Consider the following 23256-nt stretch of genomic DNA (forward strand, 5'->3'; position numbering starts at 1 on the left):
GCAGAGCATGATATGCAGGTCCTTCGTCGGGTGATAGATATTGTCTTCGGGGGCGTACGGGTGTGCCTGCCATGAAAACGGGGCTGGCTGGCCCGGTGTCGGTATCACGAAAACAGAAGCAGGAAGACGCGGTAAGCACGTGTATTCGATCTCTGCAGAGATGTGCCCTATCTCAATGTAATTTTCTTCCTCATTTTCTTTTCGGGGCAGCTGGAGGTGCATTGTTGAGGGAGCTTCCAGGTATTATCGCCAGGTTTAATTAGTTGCCGGGACCTGGCAGACGTGGCGCGCCGACAAGTCAACTTACTCAGTACAACGGAGGATGTCTGCATCGGAGAAAATAGCATCACCCCGACCGCCCTGTAATGCCTCCTGCATCGTCCAACTTTGTTTCACAGCGTATGAGTAGTCTGCCAGCAGACAGTTAGTCCTATAGGGCATAGATTTATTGATAACAAGGACTTGTCGTGGCCCATGTTGCCTAAGTGGGTAGTGTCATTCAGCTCGCTCGTTGATTCTGCAAAGACGAAGACAAGATAACCCCCACCCGAATCGAGCTGCGTGCATGCATGAATCCGAACAACTAATCAATGTCGACAAATCGTCGACCGAGAAAGGGGAAATAAAACCATGTCTCCTCCCGCTGTGGCATCGGCGGACGTATGTATGTGTATGTACAGTGCTAGTGTGCTGTGCATTACACGTGTACTGTACCTGAAGAAAGTGGCTTGGTCCAGTCATCGCGATGGCAAGGGGGAACGACGTCATAAGTCGATGTTGATGAACAGGAGAAAAACAACACGTAGAAAAGTCGTATCCGCACTTACCCACACCGGGGCCGAGCAAGGAAAAGGCAAGTCGACGTCGTTTGACGCATATTTTTCCTTGGCTTAGCTGTCGCCAACAGATCGGCGAACCATGGACGTACATAACATGCAGCTCCCAGTCTGAGGCATGTCGTCGGTGTCAGGTGCCAGGTGGCACGTCGCCGCACATGAAGGCTTTCGAAGCCGCCGTGCGGCCCAGGAGGCATGGGACGATGGTCCGTCCTTGGGGACCCGACCCCTTCAGTCTGTGGCACAGCAGCGTGTCGATGATGCGTGCGTGCCTGGGAACTGCAGCAAGAGGAAGCAGCCTTCAACCTTGCATGGCCCTGCACTGGCTGGCTTCGGCAGGGCGAGGGCTGGGTACCGGAGGGTGCCTCGACGATATATGCAGACGGTTCCTGGGCACTTGCAGGCACCCGGGCCTGAAAAGAGGCCATTCATTTAGCTGCCAGCATGTGCCATTGGAAGTTGGGTTGACTCGACTGTTGACAAACACGCCAATCATATCACACAGGCCCTGTTTCATTTTCACACTACTTCAAGCCTAAGCACCATTGGCGTGCCGGTTCGTTGGATGGGCACGCATCCTCATCCAAGATCAACCAAGTCAGTCTTTGCTCGTCCAGACTTCTCTGTTGGGTCACGGCGAAGTGGGCAAATTCTGCTGCGCCTTGTTCGAGGGCCGAGTGAGGTGAGTGCCGTAGTTTGGGTTGGCGTCGAGCTCGACTGAACGTTGCCGGTAGTATATCGTTCAGAAGCCGAAACTTTAGATTGCACTGTATGTACAGTGTTGTACCTGCCTAGAACTACTAGGCCTGAACCAGTCAGAGACATGACGGTGGGAGAGTCTAAACAACTCAACTGTCTGGAGCTCCCAAGCGGCTCCGAGCTACACAGCGAAGTGGATCTTCAAATATAGCCTGCCTAACGACCAGCGCTCTCGTCAATGGCTCGACGTGAATTCGGGTAGCGCTGAAAACAGGCAGGCCCATCCACAGTGAGGATTATCTCAGATGGCTTTATGATCCTTTCAGCAACATGCAGCCGTGCGGCCGCTTCGCCGCGGCTCGCCCTGCTGCATTCATCCCTGGGCGCGCGTCTTGTTGCCCAGTTCAGACTCCAGCTGTCCCCCTGAACAGAGCCTCTGGGGTGCTGGAGGGCTTGGACGGGGGCATATGGTGGCGACGATCCTCCCGCCCTCACTGCCCCCCCCTCCAACAATGCAAGCCTACGGCCCAGTTCAGGAACGAAGTTCAAGAGCTCCGCGAGTGTCCCTCGGTCGGTAGGTAGTATTGGATGTGAGCCTGCGTCCTTTGTGAGAGATGCGTCTTTCGCCTACACAAAGTGCCTGAAGTGAAGAAGAATCTACGGAATAAAGCCTGCGAAGTGGCTGGCTGGCTTCAATTAGCCATCAGGGCCGGATCCTTTGGCGAGATGTGTTCGACGGCTTGAGTATTAACTCCCCTGACTGAGGTGACGCCCAACTTGGGCCGACCCGCTGACAACCTTTAGATGGTGGGGTGAATTGACTTTTAGGGGTGGGCTGATGGACCCCTCCACGCACGCATCCAGTGGTGGGAATGAGATGCGGACGAAAACGTCCAAAAATCCGCCGTTCGCTCGCTAGCTCGGTCTTCAGTGCTCGTGTTCGAGGACGACGTCCACTCACTCACTGCCTCTGCCTCTCCCCTCCCCTACCGGCCCGGCCGTCAACAAGAAGAAGACGCAAGATCGGCACAAGGGTTGCGCAGACCTTTTTCCTCAAGGAGATGGCTTTGCTCAGGTTGCTCCGTTGACACGAGAAATAATCGTAAGGAAGCGAGATGTAACCGCGTATCTGCATCCATAAGTTACCTTATGGCCTGCTGTCCGTCCGACGGGATAGATAATCAGGGCAGACCGGATGGATAACCAGAGGTCTGGTCTGGCCCGCCCACCTATGGCCTATGGCAGATGGAGCTAGGGACGCAGGGGCGCCAGAAAAAACACGCCGCACCCTCATGCAGCTCAGCACAGGGGTTCGCTTTAGGCGTAAATGCAGCAGAGATGCAGGAGTCCAGTTCCAGTGTGGACGCCTAGCCTAGAGCCCTGAGTAGTGAATGGTGAGGTGGATGGGAAGAAGAACAAAAAGCGTGCAAGAGTAGGACACCTCACTTGAGGCTCCTCGTGTCGTGCTCGTCTTTCTTCGGTTGGCTTGGCTTCTGTTCTTGAAGAACGTCTTTTAAGCTTTTTTTTTTTTTCATGGCGAGGAAGCCCCAACCCTGAGCATTCCATACCGTATCTTTTTTTGGACCAACCTTTGCATCTCGGGGCAGTTCTCTTCCTTTTTTTCTGGGTACATACATACAGTATTCCGTATATACATTACCTCACTGGACCGACAGCCCTCAGTGCGGATAGGGCTGTTGCAGTGGATTCCGGGGCTCATTTTCGTGTTCGGCTTACCATCAGCGGGCACCCCACTCCGCCTCTCCCTAACTTCTCCAACTTCCCGTCTCCATCCACATCGGTGAGGTGGTCGGTCAGGTCGGTCCTGTAGGTGAGCGATCTATTTCCGTGTGCGTTAGCGGCACCGTAGTGAACATCCATACCTACTGTATACAGTACGCCTCCAGGGGACTGGGCGGTGCCTGTTGCGCGCCCCAGCCGCACATGTTCCTCTGCTTGTCGCTCGCATCCACCACCCCGACTCACAATTCCGAAAAACGCTAACCCTGGCTCGAGATAGAGGATAAGATACGCGCCCGAGACCGCGACGAGACAAACGGCGACAGGCACGCCGGGCGGGAACAGTTTGACGACGACGACGACAACGAAGACAACGACAGGAACCACGGGAACTAAGCCAGGAAGCCCAGTGGAAGTTAAACGGGGCAAAACAAAAGACAGGGCACGGTGCCTGGTAAGGGAGGACCTGACTGACGACGGGCCACGCGGGCATCGACACGAGGTCGGATTGATATGTCATGGACAATTCCTCCACGCCGCTCGCCGACTACTTCTGGATCGCCGGCATAGAGAACATCGCCTACGACGATGGCCCCAGCACCGCCCAGCTTGATGACACAATAGCCGAGGACGGCGAGGGAGAAGGCGAGGGCGAGGGCGAGGGCGAGCGGGAGCGGGAGCGGGAGCGGGAGCGGGAGCGGGAGCGAGAGCGTGAGAGCGAGAGTGTCGACACGTCGGTAGTGTCGTCGTCCCGTGCCACGGCCCGCCACTCTCGCCAGAACTCGGCCAACCGCCTCTCCACCATCTCCAAGCTCTCCATCCCCCTATCGCTCGCCGACGGCCGCTCACTGGAAGATGTCGACGGCAATACCAAGAGCAACCGCAGTAGCGCGACCATACGGGCCGTGCCTTCCTCCAGTGGCATTGTCAGCAACAGCCTGAACGGTGCCAATGGCGCCAACGGCAGCGTTGTACTCACTGGCCACCCCTTGGGCCAAGGCATTGGGCCCGACGGACTCCCTCTCGACTTTGACTTTGACAAGGCCCTTCTCAAATTCGCTGCCGAGCGCGAGATCTTCCTCGACGACCTGACATTCAGTGCCGGTGCCAAGGTCCAGTCAAGACCGCCCATGGTCAACCCTAGGGCTGAGAAGCTCAGGGCTGACGAGGGCGACCAGAGTGGCAGGAGGAGCCCTCTGAGGAGCATTCGTGGGAGCATCCGCCGCAAGATGAGTTTTAGGGATATGACCAGTGCGAGGAAGCAACCCACTGCCCCGAAAGCCGGTATGTGGGACCCCCAATCCCCAACTGGTATTCATTTGTCTCGAGTACTGACGCGTGTGCATTTGTCCCTCGTGTTCTAGCTTCCGTCCGAACCGCAAAGCGTCTGAGCAACTACAACTCAGTCATACCGCCGCCAGAACCGCTGAACACGGACCCCGATATGCACCCCCTGAAGAAGAGGTTTGAGCCCGTGTTGCTCGACCGCTACCCGCCGCGGGATTCTTCGGTGGAGGAGCTGGCCCGGAGAGGCAAGTTCCCGGACTACGTACCCATGTTTGCCTTCCCCAACGACATCCAGGTTGTGTCGTCTGACGAGCGGCCGCGCTCGACGTGGCACGGCTTCACCATGACCTCGGACGACAACTCCAAAATATACGGCATCACCATCATCGTCTGGACGGCGTTGAACTCGGAGATAGCCGAGCAGGTTGAGAAGAAGTGCGAGCAGTGGCGGCAGAGCCACATGAGCAACGAGGAGAGGGAGCTCGCGGCCAGCCTGGGCGTGCGTCTGGCTGCAGAGCGGGCGCACCTGTCGCAGCTTCTCGCCAAGCTGCCGGCGATCCCCTCGGGGTCGTCGGCCCGCGAGATGCTCGACGACCAGATTAGCGCCGTCGAGGAGAAGATCAGCCTGATGACAGAAATGTTAAGGCCGCTAAGGCACGGCGCCGCGTCCAAGATCGACGGCCTCACCGCCGGCGAGACGGGCCTCTGGACGCCTCGGGCGTACGGGATTCTAGGTAAAGATGCTACCAGGATGGGCTTCTGGAAGGAGTGGCTCAGGGCCGTCGTGGTGCCCATGACGGACGGCGCCATCTTGAGGGTGCCGCCTAGCTCCCCCAAGGTCGGGCGCTGGCAGCCTCTCGAGCGCTATGTTGTCAATCTGTGCACCGAGGCTTTCAGCCCCCTGGGCTCGACGACGCAGGTCGAGCTCGGGGTGCGCGAGCTCCGGCTTTATGCACGCAAGGAGGCGGCCAACGAGCTGCCTGGCTCGCGGAATATTGACATATACTCGCTCTTCAGGTGCTTGTCGCTGGACAATATTGTGCTCTTGTTTGAGTATGCCATGTCAGAATCGCGAATCATCTTCCTCTCGTCCCATGCCGGCATGCTGCATCTTGCCTGTCACGCTTTGGTTAGCCTGCTTTACCCGCTCAAGTGGGCGAGCATCTTCATACCCATCCTCCCGGCTCGGCTCCTCTCTGCTCTGGATGCGCCGTGCCCCTACATTGTCGGGGTTGAGAGGCGCTACGAGAGCATCGAGCTGCCCGAGGACGACTACGTGCTTGTGGATCTCGACAAGGACACTATAGACGCCACTGGGCCGTCCGTTAGCCTCCCGCGCCAGCACCGTCGAAAGCTCCAGGCTCTTCTCCAGGTCGCGGCCCCTCACAAGCTGCGGTATGGCGTTGCGACTGGGGCCCCGCCCTACGCAATGGAGGCATTTCCCTACGATGCGCACTCGGCCGAGAATGAGGCCCTCTTCAACGCCACCACGGTACCGAGCTCGCTGGGCAAATGGGTCACGCAAAACTCGGCTAGCTTTGGAGAGCCCGACCCGCCCAGCAGCATCCGACCTCCTCTCTTCAACGCCTTCTCGCAAGCCAAGATCGACCCGACCAGAAACGAGCGGCCGCCCACCGGTAAGTCTGGGAAGGGCAGCCCGCCGTCGTCTGTATCGCCCATCTCGATGAACTTCCCGCCGATGCCCACGACACCCATCTCACGCAGCGACTCGGGCTTTGCCCTCTCCACCACGCTCCGCGAAAAGCGGTCAGGTCACTTTGACGAGAAGTCCAGACGGAGTTCGTCGTTCGGAGTAGACAAGCACCATCCGCTCCACCGGCCAAGCCTGCCGTTCCTGAACGGACACGCGCAGAACCTTTCCATCTCGGGCATATCTATCGACTCGCAGTCCTCGTTTGGCGGTTATGCTCCGTCAACATATGCGCAGTCTACCATAGCGGCCTCGACCATCATGCCTAACATGCTGATCCAGCCAGTCCGCAACACGGAGAGCACAGTCTGGGTAGAGGGCCATTGCTTCAACTGGACTACCGATGATGCGGGGTCCTCGTGCACAGTTTGCGAGGACCGGTCCGAGGGCGACGGGCTCTACAAGTGCAACGGCTGCTCGTGCCTATCCCACAACCGCTGTCTGGGCTCTGTCTCGCTGGTCTGCCCCGAGGCCTTCCACGCGGATCGTGTCCGAGCCGCATTTGTACGCTGTCTGGCTAGTCTCCTCTACACTTACAGGAAGCATCTCGGGCGGCCCAGCCGCGACCAAAAGGCCAACGGCCAGCTGTATGCCTTTGACATGGACACATTCATTAGGAGCCTGCCCTATGATCAGCAGGATTATGCAGGCATGATGAGGGAAACTCAAGGTGTGTGCCCCCTGCTCTCTCGTCCTCGATCTCGTTTACTGACTATGATAACCTAGCATTTAACGAGTTTATTCATGAACGCGAGCGTCACTTGCCTTCTGACCCCTCTGTGCGTCTATTTGACGAGATAATTCTGGCCAAGAAAGCACGCGGGCGTCCGACGCTCTCCGCTGGTCTCTCCCGCCTCTCTACCATCCGGGCATCGCACGGGGCATCGACGGGCTTCGTGGCGCCGGCAAGGCCCGCGAAGATCCCCAGCTACCTCAGTGATACTTCAGACCACCTCTGGCGGACGGCGTCGGTTCCTTTCCCGTCGGCCAAGTTCCCGGGGGACTATAGATCGGTCATCACCAGGGTCCCTCTGAAGCTGGACCCGTCCCTGATGAAAGAGCCTCGCGCCATCCAGGGCATTCCCCGCCCCGAGCATGGCCGAGCTAGAGGCCTCGTCCGCAAGCAAGTCCCGAGCATGTTGGGCCCGCCGATGCCGGAATTCAGCATCTGAAAACGCGGTATACTCCCATCAGTAATACATACCCCCTTGGAGGCGACGAACTCATGCATTAAAACCGAACTATTAAAACCTTCCCCCGTTCCACTTGATGTTCCGCCTCTTCGTCGACTACTGCCCCTACTGGCCGGCAAGCTTCATCATCTACCCACCGCCGTGGGAAATAGGACTCTAAGAAGGGAGCAAAAAGGAGAAATGGACCTATGCCTTGCCCACGGACTGTGTTTGGCGGATATTTGTTTTTCTTGTTTTTTACGATAACAGCAGCAGCAACAGCAGCAGAAGCAGACCCTGATCTTTTTTTGCATTTTTGTTGGTTGCATTAATTTTTTTAACTCCGATATTTTTGTCTTTTTTCTTGTTCTTGGGAGGATAGGACGGGACGGCTTGGGGCCAAGATCGTGAAAAACAGGCAAAAATGGGAAACCTGACAGATGAGAACTGAAATGGAAACAAATGCAAGGATAGCACTCACCAATTCACCAATTCGTCATGCAAATCCATCTTGGTCTTTTCTGAGTCTTGTCAGCCAAGGTTTTCCTACTGTGGAGTTTAGTTTGCCTTTCTGTTAATGAACCCCCCCTTTTTCCTGTGTGGTCCACTCCTCGGTTTTTTGCAAAAGAATCTTCTCCTCGCCAGGACAGGATAGGACAAGACATAACTCGTCTTGTCCACCCAACTCTCCATCAAGCAAGCAAGCAAGCACCAGGCAAGATGGCTGAGCGGTCTAAGGCGCCACGTTAAGGAATTTCCAAATCTCTTAATTCACTCACGATGTGGCCTGGCATCCTTGTCACATTCGCATCATATGATTCCGTGGTCCGAAAGGGCGTGGGCTCGAATCCCACTCTTGTTAGAGCATGTCTTCTTGTTGTTCTTTGTTTCTTCTTTTTGGGGGGTTGTTGTTGTTCTCCTTGGTGGTGAGGGGTTTTCTTGTTTTGGTTTGGTTTGGTTTGGTCTTGCACTGTAGAAGCATGATGTATGTAGGTATGTTTCGATCCTCGCTAGGTATGCGGTCCTTTTATGTATAGCTCTTTTTTACCGCTCTCGCGGGTTTCTGTTGGGGGCTCCTTTAATTTCTCCTTTCTTCTTGGGGCGTGTGTGTGTGTGTGTGTGTGTGTCGTGGGGCTACCTAGTGGTGGTGAGAAAGGGAAAAGGGGGGATTAGAGGTGCAGCCGCTGGGTGACAAACTTTTGTTTTCTTTCTTTCTTTCTTTGGCTTTTGGGCCTCTAGCAAAAGGAGGTTATACGTGTGTATTATCTCGTCTACTTCAACAAGGCTTGCTTAAGGAGCGACTTCCGCGTTAGATTTATCACGAAAGTGAAATGGCTCATACCCATCACCACGTACAGTACACATTAACTTTTAACACAGTCATTTACGGCAGAGTCATATCGGCCGGCTCACAACCGAGATCATACATAACAACATTCCGTTAAGAAGTCAACATATAATAACAGTCGTCAAATAGCAGCCACTGACAACAAAGGGGTGAGATGGGTGAAGACGCCGGACGGGGCGGATGTTCAGGCTCCCGTCTGTCTTCCATTTGTATCTTCGGACGAAATGATAGGATCTATAGGATGGGGAGAAAGGTTTGGTCAGGCGTGGACGTTTGGAAGAAAGCACCATGAGCCGAGCAGAGTGATGAGGCCAGGCGTATACCAAGGTAGTGTATCTTGTTCCCGGAAAGTCGTTAACACAAGATACAGCCCTAGATCTAAATCTGGCATCCGACCCTACCCAGTCGGGACAGTACCTAAGCTCGTCATCGGCAACGACTCAACCAAGCCAGTTCTTCCTTCTTAACAAGCAAGGTTTGGTTTACTTTGCACTTTCTTTATGAAGTTTATAAAGCTTGTCTCCCGAACCACTTGTCACTACCTACCTACCTTTACCCAACAAGCCTCGACATCTTCGTTCTCCCCTATAGGTAGCTAGCCATGGATTCCCACTTGGCCCTATCAGACGACCAATTCAAGCACGCGATCGCTAATGTAGCTCAATATTTCGCCGAGCCTGCGTCCAGCACCCTGCGCAACAAAGTCGCTCCGGGGAATTACGGGATTCTCGAGGCCCTCCACCGGACCGCCCTCCACGATGCTTTAGCCAGCCCGAAGAAGTTCAACAAGTCGCCCAAATCCATGTCCAAGTTCCTATCGCTCGCCAAGCCCATCTTCTCGGATCGCCCTGCGGCCGAGTCCATCATGGACCTCGTACAGTCTATCGCTAGCCAGTGTGCAAAGGAGGCGGGAGAAGCAATACCATTACTACTACCCGGTAAACAAACAGAAGAAGGGCCGCCGCTGCAAAAACTCCTATAGTAGTAACGAGAAGAGCAATTAGGGAAAGTCGCAAGGTATCAAGACCTCTTGAAATCCTTGGAAATCAAGTTCCCCCGCTATACCTGGGTACAAATTCAGGAATTGGGTTATTTATCTGGAGAGAGATAGTGTGAAAAAATGACTCCTATACTCATGCTCTTGATGAGCGAGATCAGGCGGGGGACACGGAGACAGAAGTGAGTGAAACTTGGATAGATATTTACCTTGAATTTATTTATGTCAGGAATTCAGTCGATCCTCTTAAAGAACAGGCAGTGGACACGGGCTAATGACATGTCAGAGCACTCCATGGCCATATTTATATAAGATGCTTTGCCCACTTTTAATATATTCATTGATTCGTGACATTTCCCACTCAAGTCTAGAGTGATAGAATGGGTGGGTTAGACTACGGGACTAAGACAAAGAAATGTGCGTGCGCTCCAAAGTCATCCAAACCCAGATGTGTCCCAAAATTAAACATACTATGCACTACCGCTAATGTTCCGGTATCGCCATTGCACTCTTGCCAGACGGCCCACTCCTATGTACTTGCCCCCGGCGGCCCCTGGCCGCCACCGATGCCGGGCTTGTCATTTTGCGGCTTGTTGCTTTGGTTTTGAGGCTTCGGCATCTTCTCATAGGCATTCGGACTCGGCCTCCTCCTCCTACGCCTCTGACTACTACCACCGTGCCTGTGAGAGTGTCCATGGTCATCACAATCGTGCCCTTCGTGCCCGTGCCCGTCGCTATCCTTCACCTTCTCGTCCTTGTCCTTCTCGCCGCCGGCGCCATCGCCCCTGTCTCTCCTGGGATCGCTGCCGCCCTCACGGTCCGAGTCGGAATCCGACGAGCTGGAGTCGGACGAGGATTCGTCGCTGGACTCGTCGACGCCTCTTGTCCGGTGATAGATGCAGCAAACTTGAGGTCTGTTAGCCCAGCGCCTATTTACTCGACATCGCAGCTCCCCGGTTACGAAAGAGGGCGGTATAAACGCAAGCCGGGGAGCTGACGAGAGGCCTGCTCCCCGCTGCTGGGTGCGCGCTGGAACACACTAACCCTTAGACTTCTTCCGGCCCAGGCCCTCATTGTCCACAACGTCTTCCCGCCACTGGACAGACCTCCCAGTTGACGTGTGCGCGCCGCGCAGTCGCAAAATGGCCTGCGTCTGTGTGCCTGTCTGCTGCTGTGTTGGGGCGAGCAGGATCTCGGTACGGCTGCCGACCGACTGTGGCGCTTGTCCTTGGGCTAGTGTTGCCATGCTGGGATGCAGGAGACCTTGCGCCCCTACCGACGAGCGACAGACTGGAGATAGATGGTGGCGCAAATAGGAGCTTTGGATCCCGATCAAGATTTCGAGAAGGCCAGGGCAGCGATCTTCTGCAGAGACAAAAGCGCAGAGGCCGTGGTCTAATAGGAAAGAGCTATGCTATTCCTTAAGAGACCTACAAGTCCTTCGATTCGTAGGTAGTCTGAGTTGGGCAGTTTGAGGTATTTGACACTGGCGGTTGATTGTTGTTTGCGGCTTTGGGAGAGAAGGGAGTTCTGCCCTGACATAAAGTGGCGTTTTCTTCGGCGGCTTGGCCAACCGCCCACCTTTACCCCACGTCATGTTAGCCATGGAAGGTGGGGCAAAGATCTGGAAGATCGGCCCCACTAATTCTGGCGGCCCGCTTCTAGAAGGCGCAGGACCCCTACCGGCCACCCGGCAGATCCCACAAGATCCCTGGGCGGCTGTCAACGTCATGCCTCAGGTCCTAATACCACCCAAGCTTCCAAGCCACATGACTACAAGGGCCCCTTTTTCTTCTCAATATAACCTCAACTTGGGAGCATAATGAGTTACGGCGAAGAGAATAAAATATTTATGCGGGTATTGCCATGGGTAAAACAGGCGGAATTGGCTCGATAGACAGGGCTGCCTATCCTCAGGTCAAAATGTTCAAGATCAAATATATTGAATGCCTGAGGTCCATAGCAATCCTTCATGAGCAACAGATACAGTGCGATGGGCACGCGCCGAGATAGTTAGCTGTAGAACAGGTAGACCCAATCCCAGCCGGCGCCTCTAATAATGCTGACCATAGGAATGTCGTTGCTGTGGCTGTGTGTTTGAAAACTGGATGCTGGCTGGGCGGTAGAATTCAAAGGCTGGGCGAAATTCAAAGATTCAAGTGCTGCTGAGCGCAGTGAGTAAAACGCAAGTCACGCTCCTTCCTCGTCCGGTTTGTCGCTCAGCTGCATTGGTTTGGCACATCAAAACCCCGCATGCCAATGTGCTGCTCCTTGCCCAAGTACCAAGTGAGTGTTTGGTAATCCGAAGGTGACGCTCACCTTCGCCCACCTTCAGCAGCCGACAGGAAAGGTGGCCAGCCTACCTGAGTCCCTACCTGAGCCACTTGCACTGAGAAAAGATACCGCACCCCTCCTTCTCCTTCTACCTTGCCCTTCCTTCTGCGCGAGGCACCGCGACAATAGATCTGAATTTTGAATTCTGAATCTTTCTTGCTGCGAACGTCCTTCTTTCTTTCCACCCCAACGCCGGCAGTGCAGCGCAGTTACCCGTCGCTGGTACCCCGCCGCGTTTCCTTGCTTGCGAATACCGCTGCCGGGTAACCACATCAGTTACACCTTGACGTCCAAGTGGTACAAGTACAGCAGAAGGTAAGCACTTGACACGCACACAAACGAGCAAACAGGCTAGAGCTGGCGGTTGCTACCCCCGTTCCCCTCTCCTGTCGGCTCCGAGAAAGACTTGAAATAGAGGCGCCCGAGATCAGGGCAGTCGGACGCTACAGCGTAGGCAATCAGTCAGTCCTACTGCCATTACCTGGTACTTACTACTGTCGGTGGAGAGGCGATCGATGGTGGGGGAGAAAGCGCGTCGTGCCTTCCTCTTCTGCTCCATGACAGTTGGCCATGGCAGGTAGCGACGGCGACTGCGACTGCGACTGCTGCGACCGCGATTGCACCTGCGCCCGCACCTGCTCGGGCCCCTCTGGCCATAATCGCAGCACTAGCACTAGCAGTGTCTTGACCCGGACAAACGCTGACTGCTTTCAAGCCTTACCAGGAGGCAACTGCGTAGCATGCAGGTTCCACCTTCCCGTCTGTGATCATGGAGGACACCAAAGGCCCCAAGGACCCCAAGGGTTTGAAAGACCACAAAGACACGAAGGACTCCCAAGACGCCAAAGACGTCCGCCCCTCGCGCAACTCCAGAAATACGGCTGCCTCGCACAAGAAGTCACGCTTCAAGGGCTCGGATCAGGCCCCCCCAAAACGCAATTCGTCTTCCGACGACACCGCCGACATGCCGCCCCCTGGCAAGCCACGCCCCAACACTCCAAAGCGGGAGGTGGACCTTAGCGCCTTGCTGAGCTTCGAGGAGAAGGTAGAGCTAGTGAAACTCGTGAACAAGGTGATTGATGGCATGCAGCAGCATATCAACCGCTTGTTCGAGTCGGCCAGCCCCACCGATACCCGCCGCGTCAGCTATTGGGACGGCCTTCCAGCCCACCTCAAGGACGTCGGCATCATGTCGCCTGCCAAGGAGGTCTACAAGAAGCCCGACGTGAAGCCCGATGTGAAGCCGCTGCCAAACCAAAAGGAGAATGTGAAGCCGTCCGGCACTAAGCCGGCCATGTCCACGGCCGACCAGCTTGCCATCGCAAAGCTCGCTATCAGTACCGATGGTAACTCTACCAAGGACGACAGCGAGCCTGGCCCCAGAATGGCGGAGCTCAAGAAAGACGTCATTGTGCACTTCAAGCGATGGCAGACTGGGGTTCAGAAGAGAATGAGCGACATTTCCGTGAAGAGAAGCAACGATGCCCAGACCACTCAGTCAGCATTGTCGGGAGCAAAGAAGGGCTCTTCGCCAAACAAGGCCAAAGGGCCTGTGCCTGGTAAGCCAGCGCCAGATATGGCCATGGCGTCTCTGGTCGATGACAGCTGCTGACAGAATGAAAGCCCCCAAGATACAGATACAGCAGGCGGTGGAGAATGATCAACTACTGACACAGCTTTACCCACCCACCCAAACCACTCTGGGCTCACTGGCGCTGGAGAAGCGAAACCTCCTGCTGCACTCGCTGCTTCTGCTGCTGCTATCACTCGAGCACTACAGCTCCTACTCTCGTATCCTTCTGCTCAACATTGTCTCTTCTCTCAATCTCCCCCTGCGCATGTTGACCGAAGATGAGGTCCGAGTGGCAAAGGCCCTGGCGCAAGTGGTCAAAGATGTCCAGCAGGGGGACCTAAGCCACAAGAGGAAGACGGCCGATGATGGCAAGTCGTCCAAGAAGTGGAAGAATATGGCGGACAGCGGAGCTCTTGTCGGACCGCTTGTAGCCGCTAGTATTGGGCAGGTCATGGGTGGTGGCCTTGGAACCAGCACCACGGCGAGCGTCCTCGGACCGCTAGCTAACAACAAGCTTGCTATGGCTGCCTTCTTTGGCCTAGGCAGAACTGTCGGCAAGGGAATGGAGCAGTACGCAAAGGATATCCCGGATCTTGCTTTTGTCCCGTTGCACGGCTCTCTCGGCAACCAGTCCGAGATCTGCAAGATCAATCCAGAGAACCGCCGTTTCCGGGTTGTCTTCTGCATCAACGGATGGGTGAACAACGAGAAACCGGCCGGTGTCTCGGGTGCCACCAGTCCTTGGAAGGCATTGGAGGATCACAACGAGGTCCATATGCTCCGGTGGGAACTCGAAACTCTCGGCAAGATCGGCAACGCACTGGAGGTTGTGATGAAGAGCACGGCGTGGTCCAAGGCAAAGAAGGAAATCATTGCTAGGACTAGTGAGCAGAGCTCCGTCCTTCATGACCCTGCTTGTGTGAAGCCAGCTAACACACTAGGGTCAGTTTTTGCCAGTCTGCACCAGGCGATCTGGCCCGCGGGTCTCTTGAACGTCTGCAAAGTCATCGACAACCCTTGGTGCATTGGCCTCAGCCGCGCCGACAAGACGGGTTCCGTCCTCGCCGATATCATCATCAACAAGGGCCAAGGCGAGCGCGGTGTCACCCTGGTTGGCTACAGTCTCGGCGCTCGGGTGATTTTCACCTGTCTGATGGTACTGGCTGAGCGGCGGGCTTTTGGTCTCGTCGAGAACGCCGTCTTGATGGGGGCACCTATGCCATCGGATGAATTTTCGTGGTGCGCGATGAAGAGCGTGGTATCGGGACGACTGATCAACGTCTTCTCCGAGAATGACCACCTCCTTGGATTTATGTATCGGATGAGCAGCCTTCACGCTGGAGTTGCAGGACTGCAGCGGATCCAGGGCGTTGACGGTGTCGAAAACGTGGATGCCTCAGCTAATGTCAGCACCCACTGGAGATACCAATACATGGTTGGGAGCATCCTCAAGCACATTGGATGGGAAAACATCGACCATGCCCAAGTTGCAAAGGACGAAGAGGTGCTGGCAATGGTGGATCGGGAAAACGTTGAACGGGAGAGAAACCACGACGCCGATCTGGCCAAGAAATCGGGCTACGGGGCCGAAAACGAGGTCCAGCAGGAGCCAATCCCGACCCGCAAGCGAAAGAACAAGAACAAGACCAAGAACAAGACCAAGAACAAGAAGTGATCTGTTGTAGTGGGGGGGGGGGGGTTGAGGGGAGAATCACATCGTAACGACATTGCTGCGTTGGGGATTGGCATTTTATGCCTCGGGATTGGTGGGTTGATGGATTAAGATTGGAACTAGGGAAAGTGTTCCTTGTGCCTAAATAGATGTATGTAATTAGCTCGAGCTTTCTCTGCCCTGCCCCTGCCCCTGCCATAGGGCTCTATTATGATAGGGGGGGCTTACCTTATACTTGACACAATGAAGGCTTTTCATAGTCGTTCTCTTGGTCTCCAAGTTGATTCAGAGATCTTATGGGGTTTGACTCGAACGTGATAGCCCGCCCCTGTCAGGACTCGATGCAGAACCGAGCTGCGTGGGAGGTAAGTCCGGATACGCAGAAAGCTACATAGCTTAGATACTATCCTCACTGGGTGTCGCCTTGTTCAGCTGGGCTGCCAGCGACAACACGGCTGGCCCCACTCTGGGAGGTCCCGCTCCGGACTACGAAATACGGCCCGGCCCTCTGCGGCGCAGTCCCCAGCACGTCCCAGTCCTCCACGCCAGCCAAGCCACCGGCCGGTGTCGACCGCTGCCCCCGCCGCCGTCTAGGCCGCCGGCACCGCCCCACCACGTCCTCCTCCGCCAGCGCCGCGCGCACAACCTCCATCCCCGCCGCCGCCGCCTCTTTTAGGCCTGCGTCCGTCTCGTCCCGGATCGCTCGCAGCGGCTCGACCCCCCGCGTGTCGACCTGCTGGATCGCTCGCACGAATGAGAGCTGCGACTGCAGGGTGGTGATCTGTGCCGTCTCTTCGGCGGGGGTTTGTGGGAGGGGTAGAGCGGACAGGCGGAGGAGGTGGTGGAGTTGTGAGGGGGTTACCACTGGTGTTAAGTCTGTTGGTGTGGTTGGTGTTGTGGTTGTGCCCGTTGTGGTTGTGGATGTGGCTGTGGTTGGCAGAAGCGAGCGGACGGACCATGTTGGCTGCGACAGGAGCGCTGCGGCGTCGGTTATGTCGGCCGGTCTTCTGGCTGTTGTTGAGAGTTTTATGGTTGGTGCTGGTGGTGCTGATATTGACGAGGTGAGGCGTTGCTGCTGGTGCTGTTGTGGTTGTGGATGTTGTTGCGCTTGCGGGCTTGTTGTGAGTGATGATGCTGGCGCTGGGGAAAAAAGACTCCGCCGCGCTAGGCGCACGCAGCTCCGGGTGCTGCCGGATATGATCATTGCTCGGGCGGAATACATGTCTGTTTGGCTCTGGTTGTGAGGTCGTTTGGTCTACCGCCAGTGCATTGGGGGGCTTTTTTTGGTTGTTGTCGTTGTCGTGATAAAGGGGGGCAGGCCGCTTTTGCATTTGAAGGCTGGTGATCAATGACCTAGGTGATTATGCCCGATCTAGCCATATTAGGTTCTACGCTAACCGCTTATTATTAGCCTCGCTATGGGTCTGTTGTGGCCTGGGCGTCATAGCTCTCAACTGGTGTGGGGGCCATGGTAGCCCGAGGCTTGCTGGGTTACGTAGGTAGGTTGGCTTGGCCCCGCGCCCGCAGGCATCCCCCTCCTCAGCAGTAAGTGTGTCAAAGACGGGGCCCTGGCTCAGGATTGCGACACTACTCCACGAACGTTTGCCGACGAAAACTGACCTGAATCCTCGAAGCGACTTTCGCGCACCCACCCGATTCACCTTTTGGATTAACTGATCGCAGTATTTCCCGACGCATTGCGCCAGCGGCCATCATGTCTGTAGATCCACGCGGTCTCATTGCAAAGGTTCGCCAAGCCCCCTTCTCTCGTTGGGCCATGCCGCGGGGGCCCCGGCTTTGCATAGGCTCACTAACTGACGGTTCCCGGCACAGGCAGAGAAGACGCTCCAGAGCGCGTCTGGAGGCTTCAGCTTCTTTAGCAGCGGCAAGGAGGACAAGTTACAGAGCGCGGCCGAGCTGTTCGTCGAGGCCGGCAATGCCTTCAAGCTCGAGAGGATGAGTGAGCAGCCCCGCCCCTGGCTGGCTGGCGGCGAGATGAGATGAGTGCTCGCGCGTGTCTGGGCAGAGCTGACGACGGGACAACGATAGATACCGAGGCCGGCAAGGCTTTCGAAAAGGCGGCCGACATCCACAGGAACAAGCTTAACGAGCCTGACGACGCCGCAAACCTTATGGTCGACGCCTTCAAGGTCTATAGAAAAGATAGCCCCGAAGACGCGGTTCGCTGCGTCGAGCAGGCCATCAACCATTACACATCTAAGGGCAACTTCCGGAGAGCCGCGTCCCACAAGGAAACCGAGGGCGAGGTCCTCGAGATGGAGATTGGCGACCTGAAGCGGGCCCTGGACTGCTACGAGAAAGCGGCTACGTGGTATGAGGGAGACAACGCCACAGCGTAAGTTGACCTGCACATGGTTCGAGCGCTCCCAGTTCTGAACGGCGCTGACACTTGAACAGTCTGGCCAACAAACTCTGGCTCAAGGTGGCCGATATCTCGGCCCTCGACGATGACTTCTACAGGGCGGTGGAGAACTTCGAGAAGGTGGCCGAGCAGTCGCTCAACAACAACCTGATGAGATACTCGGTCAAGGAGTACTTCCTGAAGGCGGGCCTGTGCATGCTCGCGACCAAGGACGTCATCACCACGAGGCGCAACCTCGAGCGCTACGCAGAAAAGGACCCGAGTTTTGCGGGGCAGCGCGAGTACCAGCTGCTGTCAGACTTGGTCGATGCTGTCGAGGCCGGGAACCAAGAAGCCTACACAGATAAGCTGTTTGCCTACGACCAGATGAGCAGGCTCGATAAGTGGAAGACGGCAATCTGTGTGAAGATCAAGAACCAGATCGAAGAAGCCGACAATGAGTTTTCTTAAGCGGGGACAGGGGGATATGCGAAAGGTAGATAAAAAAACGTTTGTCAGCTGCCCCCTTCCTCTGTCACGGCGTTTTTCGGGATTTGACGGGGAGGGGGATTGATTCAATCGCTTTGGACTTTCTTTTCTTTTCTGATTTGGGGCGGTATACCTAGAGTCCATAGCTGATGAGCCAGAACTACCTCATTATTGATTTTTGTTTCAATTCTCTTTCTATTGTGTTTTTTCAAGTCCCCTTGATCTCACGAGGCCGAGTTACTTGATCTCGCGGTGGAATGACATTGACGTATGGGTCCTCGTCCATTCGCATCCACTTGCTGTAGGGCCAATGACGAAGTCGGCGGTTATGCCCCACCGCCAACCCTGATTCCAGTGGGTCTGTAGCTTATCTCAGTAAACTCGACGTCTTTTTCCAGGCAGGGGGGGTGGCTTCGCCACCATTCCGGGCAGGTGTGGATTGAATGGCCTACTTCGAGGGCCGGATGGGCGGCTGGACAAAAATCTACTCAATTTATGTGTAAATCTGTCCCGCTAGCCCAATTGAGTATTTTAGATCCCAGGACCCACATTTTTGCCCAGAACCCCTAGAAAAGACATCTGAGAGCAAAATTGGGAATATGGGCTACTGAGTTACGCGCTCCCATACAAATCAGGATTTTCTAAAAACTTGAAATGCGAATATTGCACCGCAACTCGAATTGGGAAAAATCCGGAAATGCTCCAGACCGGTGTTGGCCCTGGTCCAGCCGTTCGAATATAAAAAATTCTATTGGTTGAATTTTATTTAAAAAGCGGGTCTTTGGATCTATTCCTAATTGGTATGTCACCCCCCCCTTTCCTCGCCAACACTGGTCTGAGTTTACTGAGTTAATCTGTAGCATACCCTTGTATACTCGTTCCACCGCCTTGACCCTTATCGCTGCCGAGGTGGGGTTTTGCTGCCGATAACGCTGAACTTTTCTGAAGTCCCTCAAATTTCTCGACTTTCAAGGGTTGAAAAAGGAAAGCGAGACCCGAGTTGACCGACTGTAGAGCGAAGGCCGACTCAAAATTTCAAGATGGCGTCCGCGTCACTGAAGGAGAAATTGGACAAGATCAGGTCCCCCAATCTCCAAAACCAGAAGCAGGTAAGACGGAGATTGTCTTTCCCATAGCTACAACAAATGCAAAGCGTGCGCAACTTGTGTGGCAGAGACTGACAGCCATTGCCCTTTTCTCTTGCAGACCGCCAGCGTGCTCGAAGGCGTTGAGTCTGCCTTTGCAGAACGCAAAACCGAAGTCACCCCGACCGCATACTTTGCAGCGCTCCTCAGCCTCCTCGACAACAAGAGTCTGGTAACGCCAGTCGTCTATCTCCTCGATGTCGTCACGCCTTTCGCGCCCGAGCCTCTCCTGAGAGCCAAGTTCACACAAATCCTGGCTCTTCTGGCGCCAGTCTTGACACAGCCTGATGCCGACGCTCCCCTGATCCGGTCGTCGCTAGGGTGTCTAGAGAGCTTACTGCTGGCTCAAGATGCGGCCGCGTGGGATATGAGCACGGCCCAGGTCGGCCCTCGGCGCGCCGTCGGCGGACTTCTCGGCCTCGCCCTGGATCCTCGCCCCAAGGTCCGGAAGAGGGCCCAGGAGGCGCTGAGGAAAGTCCTCAAGAACCCACCCCCGAGCCCGTCTCTCGACCACCCCGCGGCGCCCATGTGCGCCGAGACGGCCATGCAGAGTCTCCGCGATCTCGCCGAGAAGGCGACCACGTCCCAGAAGGAGAAGAAGGCCTCGGAGCCCTTGAACATTCCCGAGCTTATCCACGCCCTGCAGCTCGTCAAGTCTATCGCCTCGGCGAGCGGCGGGTGGCCTAGCACCAAGATCGAGTCGCTGTGTGAACTGCTCCTCGCCATTGCTCGCTCTGGCAGCGAGCACATGAGCATCGCTGTGTTCGATGTCTTCGAGATGATTTTTGAGGGCATGGCCGACGAGGTTGCGTCTGCAAAGCTGCCGCGCCTGATCGAAATTATCAAGGAGCTGCGTCCGGCGTCGGGCGACACTCAGCTTCTCCCGCCTTGGCTGGCCATTTATTCGAGAGCCTACGATGTTTCTGCGCAGATCTCCCCAGAGGAGACGTTCCAGGAGCTGGCAGAGCCGTTTGCGCTGGTTGCTAAATATCTGGAATCGGAGGCCAAGAATATTCGGATCTCGGCCTCGGAGTGCCTTGTGTCCTTCATGGCCAACTGTGTTCCGCACCAAGTCCTCCTTGACCCTTCAGTCTACGATGAAAAGGTGCTTCGGAGACTGGTCAAGACAGCCGAGAGTCTGTTGACTGTAAACTATCAACAGGCGTGGCTGGAAACGTTCAATGTTCTCGGCGCCATGTTTGACGCGCTGCGCTGGAGGGCCTCGCCCTATCTGCTTGGGGTGGCGAAAACCATTGGCGAAATGCGAAGTGTCGAGTTATTTGCCGGCAAGCAAGAGGCCGACGAGGTCATTGGCAAAGCCATACGTGCAATGGGTCCGGAAGCGGTCTTGGAAGTTTTGCCGTTGAACCTCGCAACGCCAGTCAGGGGTCAGCCAGGGAGGGCCTGGATGCTGCCCTTGATGCGTGATTACGTCTCTAACACTAATCTTGCGCACTTCAGGTCCGAACTTGTACCCCTCAGTGCCATTATGTTCCAGCGTGTGATGGATCATGGGGAGGAAGCGAGGACAATGGAAATCAAGATTTACGAGACGGTCGTGAACCAGATCTGGTCAATCCTCCCGGGCTATTGCGACCTGCCGCTGGATCTGACCGTGGCCTTTGACACTCCTTTCGCCGAGATGTTGACAAATCTGCTATACGAACAGGTAGATCTGCGCCTCGGTATCTGCCGCGCACTGAAGACCCTCGTCGAGTCAAACCAGGCAATCGCCTCGCTAGAGGGCGAGGATGATCTGGTCTTGCAGAGCAGACTTAGCAAGGAGGATGCGCAAGAGAACCTAGACTTCCTTGGAGCAACATACGCTGGAGACCTCTTGGCAGTGCTTTTCAATGTCTACAGCACAACGTTGCCCCAGAAGCGCGGTCCGGTTTTGCAGACCATCAACGCGTTTCTCAGCATAATACCTTCAGCACGTCTCCAGGAAACCTTTGATCTGGTTTGCGAGAAGCTCGCTGCTGCTCTGCAAGAGGTCCCGGCGAAACACGAGAAACAGACCCAGGAAGGCGAGCAACCAAAGAAGGCAAAGAAAAAGGAGGAGCAGCTGCCATCTACTGCACAGACCCTTATGGACCTTGTCGTCACAATGTCGATATACCTTCCAAGGGAAAGCTTCGAGGCCCTGTTTAAGATTGCGTCCCTTGTCATAATTCGCGACGACGACCCGCAACTGCAGAAGAAGGCCTACAAACTGATCCCGCGCCTGGCCGACTCCCCGCTAGGCAAGGTGGCTCTGGAGCAAAGAAGCCCGGAACTCCAAACTCTCCTTTTATCAAGCGCAGAGAAGGTGTCGGCTCCCGCTCGGCGGGACCGCCTTGCTGCCATTGCTGCCCTCATCCCATCTGTCCCCGACACCGAACTCCATTTCATCCCGTCTATCCTTTCTGAGGTCGTCATCAGCTGCAAAGAGCACAACGAAAGGGCCCGCATAACAGCCTTTGACCTGCTGGTTCTCATGGGCGAGAAGATGACATCTGCTAAGGGTGCTCTAATTGACAACAGCAAAGTCCCACACATGACCAAGGATGCCCTGATGGCGCCTGCTTCGATCGAGGAGTACGTTACCATGGTCAGCGCCGGTCTTGCAGGAAGCACACCTCACATGATCTCGGCTTCCATCACAGCAATTACGCGGATACTCTACGAGTTCCGGGAGACCCTTAGCCTGGAGACTACGGCCGACTTGGTGCAAACAATGGACCTCTTCTTGACGTCTAACAACCGCGAAATCGTGAAAAGCGTGTTGGGCTTCGTCAAGGTCTGCATCATCAGCTCACCCACTGACATGGTGCTCCCACGTCTTGGTACGCTTGTACCAAACCTCATGGTATGGAGTCACGAACACAAGGGCCACTTTAGATCAAAGGTCAAGCACATACTTGAGAGAATGATACGGCGATTTGGCGTTGAGACGGTCAACAAGTACTGCCCAGAAGCCGATAAGAAGCTTATCACCAACATACGCAAGACCAAGGAGCGGAACAAGAGGAAGAAGGACGCTTCGAGAGACGCCGACGACTCGGAGGATGGCGAGGAGGACAAGCGCACCGGTCGGTTTGAGAGCGAGTACGACCAGGCTCTATATAGCAGCGACGAGTCTGGGCAGTCGGGTGAATCCGATACCGAGATGGGCGGCAAGCCGACAAAGGCATCGCGGAAGGGCGCGAAGGGTGGCAATGCGTATATCGTCGAGGACGAGGACGAGCCTCTGGATCTGCTCGACCGCAACGCGCTTGCCAACATCTCCTCGACAAGGCCGGTGAAGCTTAAGCTCCGGACCAAGTCCAAGGCAAAGATGGACCTGGATGGGAAGCTCATCTTCGGCAAGGACGATAACGACGGCGCCATGGACATCGACACGACTGGTGGCGAGGGCGAGAGCGGCGTGGGGGCCTATGTGGCTGCCCTCAGAGGCAAGGACGCGCCGCGGAGAGGCCTTCGTGGAAAAATCAAGTGGTCCAACGGGAAAAAGGGCGGGGATGACGACGATGACGAGGACGGCATGGATGTCGACGACTCGGCTGCGCGGGCGCTCAAGTCTAGCGGCTTCCGGTCGCGGGGCGACGGCAAGTCTCGCGGCATGTCGCGAGGCAGAGGGGGCGGTGGTAGAGGAGGCGGAGGCGGAGGCGGAGGCGATAGGGGCGATAGGGGTAGAGGAAGGGGCGGAGGCCGGGGCGGAGGCCGGGGTGCAGGTAGAGGAGGGAGGGGTGGCATCGAGTCGGGCAGACGGGGTCTGGGACAAGACAAGCGGCAAGGAATTCAAGGGGGGAGGGTAGACAAGGGAGGGAGGGGCCGGAGAACTTAGGTCGAGGGGTATCTAGACTAAGTGGTTTGCACAACCGTATATGTTTCTCCGCTAGTGTCGGGTTA

General features: G+C 55.8%; 6 protein-coding genes and 1 non-coding gene across 7 annotated transcripts; 5 read left to right on the forward strand and 2 right to left on the reverse strand.

The window, feature by feature from the left end:
- The first annotated feature begins 3480 nt into the window (after window positions 1–3480).
- On the forward strand, window positions 3481–7518 carry B0T26DRAFT_468339 (AEX-3 domain-containing protein). Its single transcript, XM_060435197.1, has 3 exons — window positions 3481–4559; window positions 4640–6943; window positions 7000–7518. Exons 1-3 carry the CDS (start codon window positions 3794–3796, stop codon window positions 7443–7445), a joined length of 3516 nt encoding a protein of 1171 aa, XP_060291797.1. The 5' UTR covers window positions 3481–3793; the 3' UTR covers window positions 7446–7518.
- Window positions 7519–8159: 641 nt separating this feature from the next.
- B0T26DRAFT_t224 lies at window positions 8160–8307 on the forward strand. Its single transcript has one exon. It is a non-coding gene; the product is annotated as a tRNA-Leu (tRNA).
- A 1774-nt stretch (window positions 8308–10081) lies between these two features.
- B0T26DRAFT_727729 (phosphatase inhibitor-domain-containing protein) lies at window positions 10082–11435 on the reverse strand. The gene is made up of 2 exons (XM_060442867.1): window positions 10835–11435; window positions 10082–10696 (listed from the first exon to the last, which is right to left on the reverse strand). Exons 1-2 carry the CDS (start codon window positions 11034–11036, stop codon window positions 10320–10322), a joined length of 579 nt encoding a protein of 192 aa, XP_060291798.1. The 5' UTR covers window positions 11037–11435; the 3' UTR covers window positions 10082–10319.
- A 2201-nt stretch (window positions 11436–13636) lies between these two features.
- Window positions 13637–15381, forward strand: B0T26DRAFT_727731 (uncharacterized protein). Its single transcript, XM_060442868.1, has one exon. It carries the CDS (start codon window positions 13723–13725, stop codon window positions 15370–15372), a length of 1650 nt encoding a protein of 549 aa, XP_060291799.1. The 5' UTR covers window positions 13637–13722; the 3' UTR covers window positions 15373–15381.
- A 2-nt stretch (window positions 15382–15383) lies between these two features.
- Window positions 15384–16161, reverse strand: B0T26DRAFT_806425 (uncharacterized protein). Its single transcript, XM_060447189.1, has 2 exons — window positions 15598–16161; window positions 15384–15510 (listed from the first exon to the last, which is right to left on the reverse strand). Exon 1 carries the CDS (start codon window positions 16019–16021, stop codon window positions 15779–15781), a length of 243 nt encoding a protein of 80 aa, XP_060291800.1. The 5' UTR covers window positions 16022–16161; the 3' UTR covers window positions 15384–15510; window positions 15598–15778.
- A 676-nt stretch (window positions 16162–16837) lies between these two features.
- Window positions 16838–18435, forward strand: B0T26DRAFT_727735 (soluble NSF attachment protein). Its single transcript, XM_060442869.1, has 4 exons — window positions 16838–17116; window positions 17203–17329; window positions 17419–17725; window positions 17788–18435. The coding sequence occupies exons 1-4, from the start codon at window positions 17084–17086 to the stop codon at window positions 18200–18202; spliced, it is 882 nt and encodes a 293-aa protein (XP_060291801.1). The 5' UTR covers window positions 16838–17083; the 3' UTR covers window positions 18203–18435.
- A 694-nt stretch (window positions 18436–19129) lies between these two features.
- B0T26DRAFT_875827 (NUC173 domain-containing protein) lies at window positions 19130–23162 on the forward strand (the record flags this gene model as incomplete). Its single annotated transcript, XM_060448074.1, has 3 exons — window positions 19130–19329; window positions 19427–23036; window positions 23113–23162. Exons 1-3 carry the CDS (start codon window positions 19261–19263, stop codon window positions 23160–23162), a joined length of 3729 nt encoding a protein of 1242 aa, XP_060291802.1. The 5' UTR covers window positions 19130–19260.
- Between the last annotated feature and the right edge of the window lie 94 nt (window positions 23163–23256).

The sequence above is a fragment of the Lasiosphaeria miniovina genome (assembly GCF_030549165.1).
Source record: "Lasiosphaeria miniovina strain SMH2392-1A chromosome Unknown B0T26scaffold_7, whole genome shotgun sequence".
NCBI lineage: Eukaryota > Fungi > Ascomycota > Sordariomycetes > Sordariales > Lasiosphaeriaceae > Lasiosphaeria > Lasiosphaeria miniovina.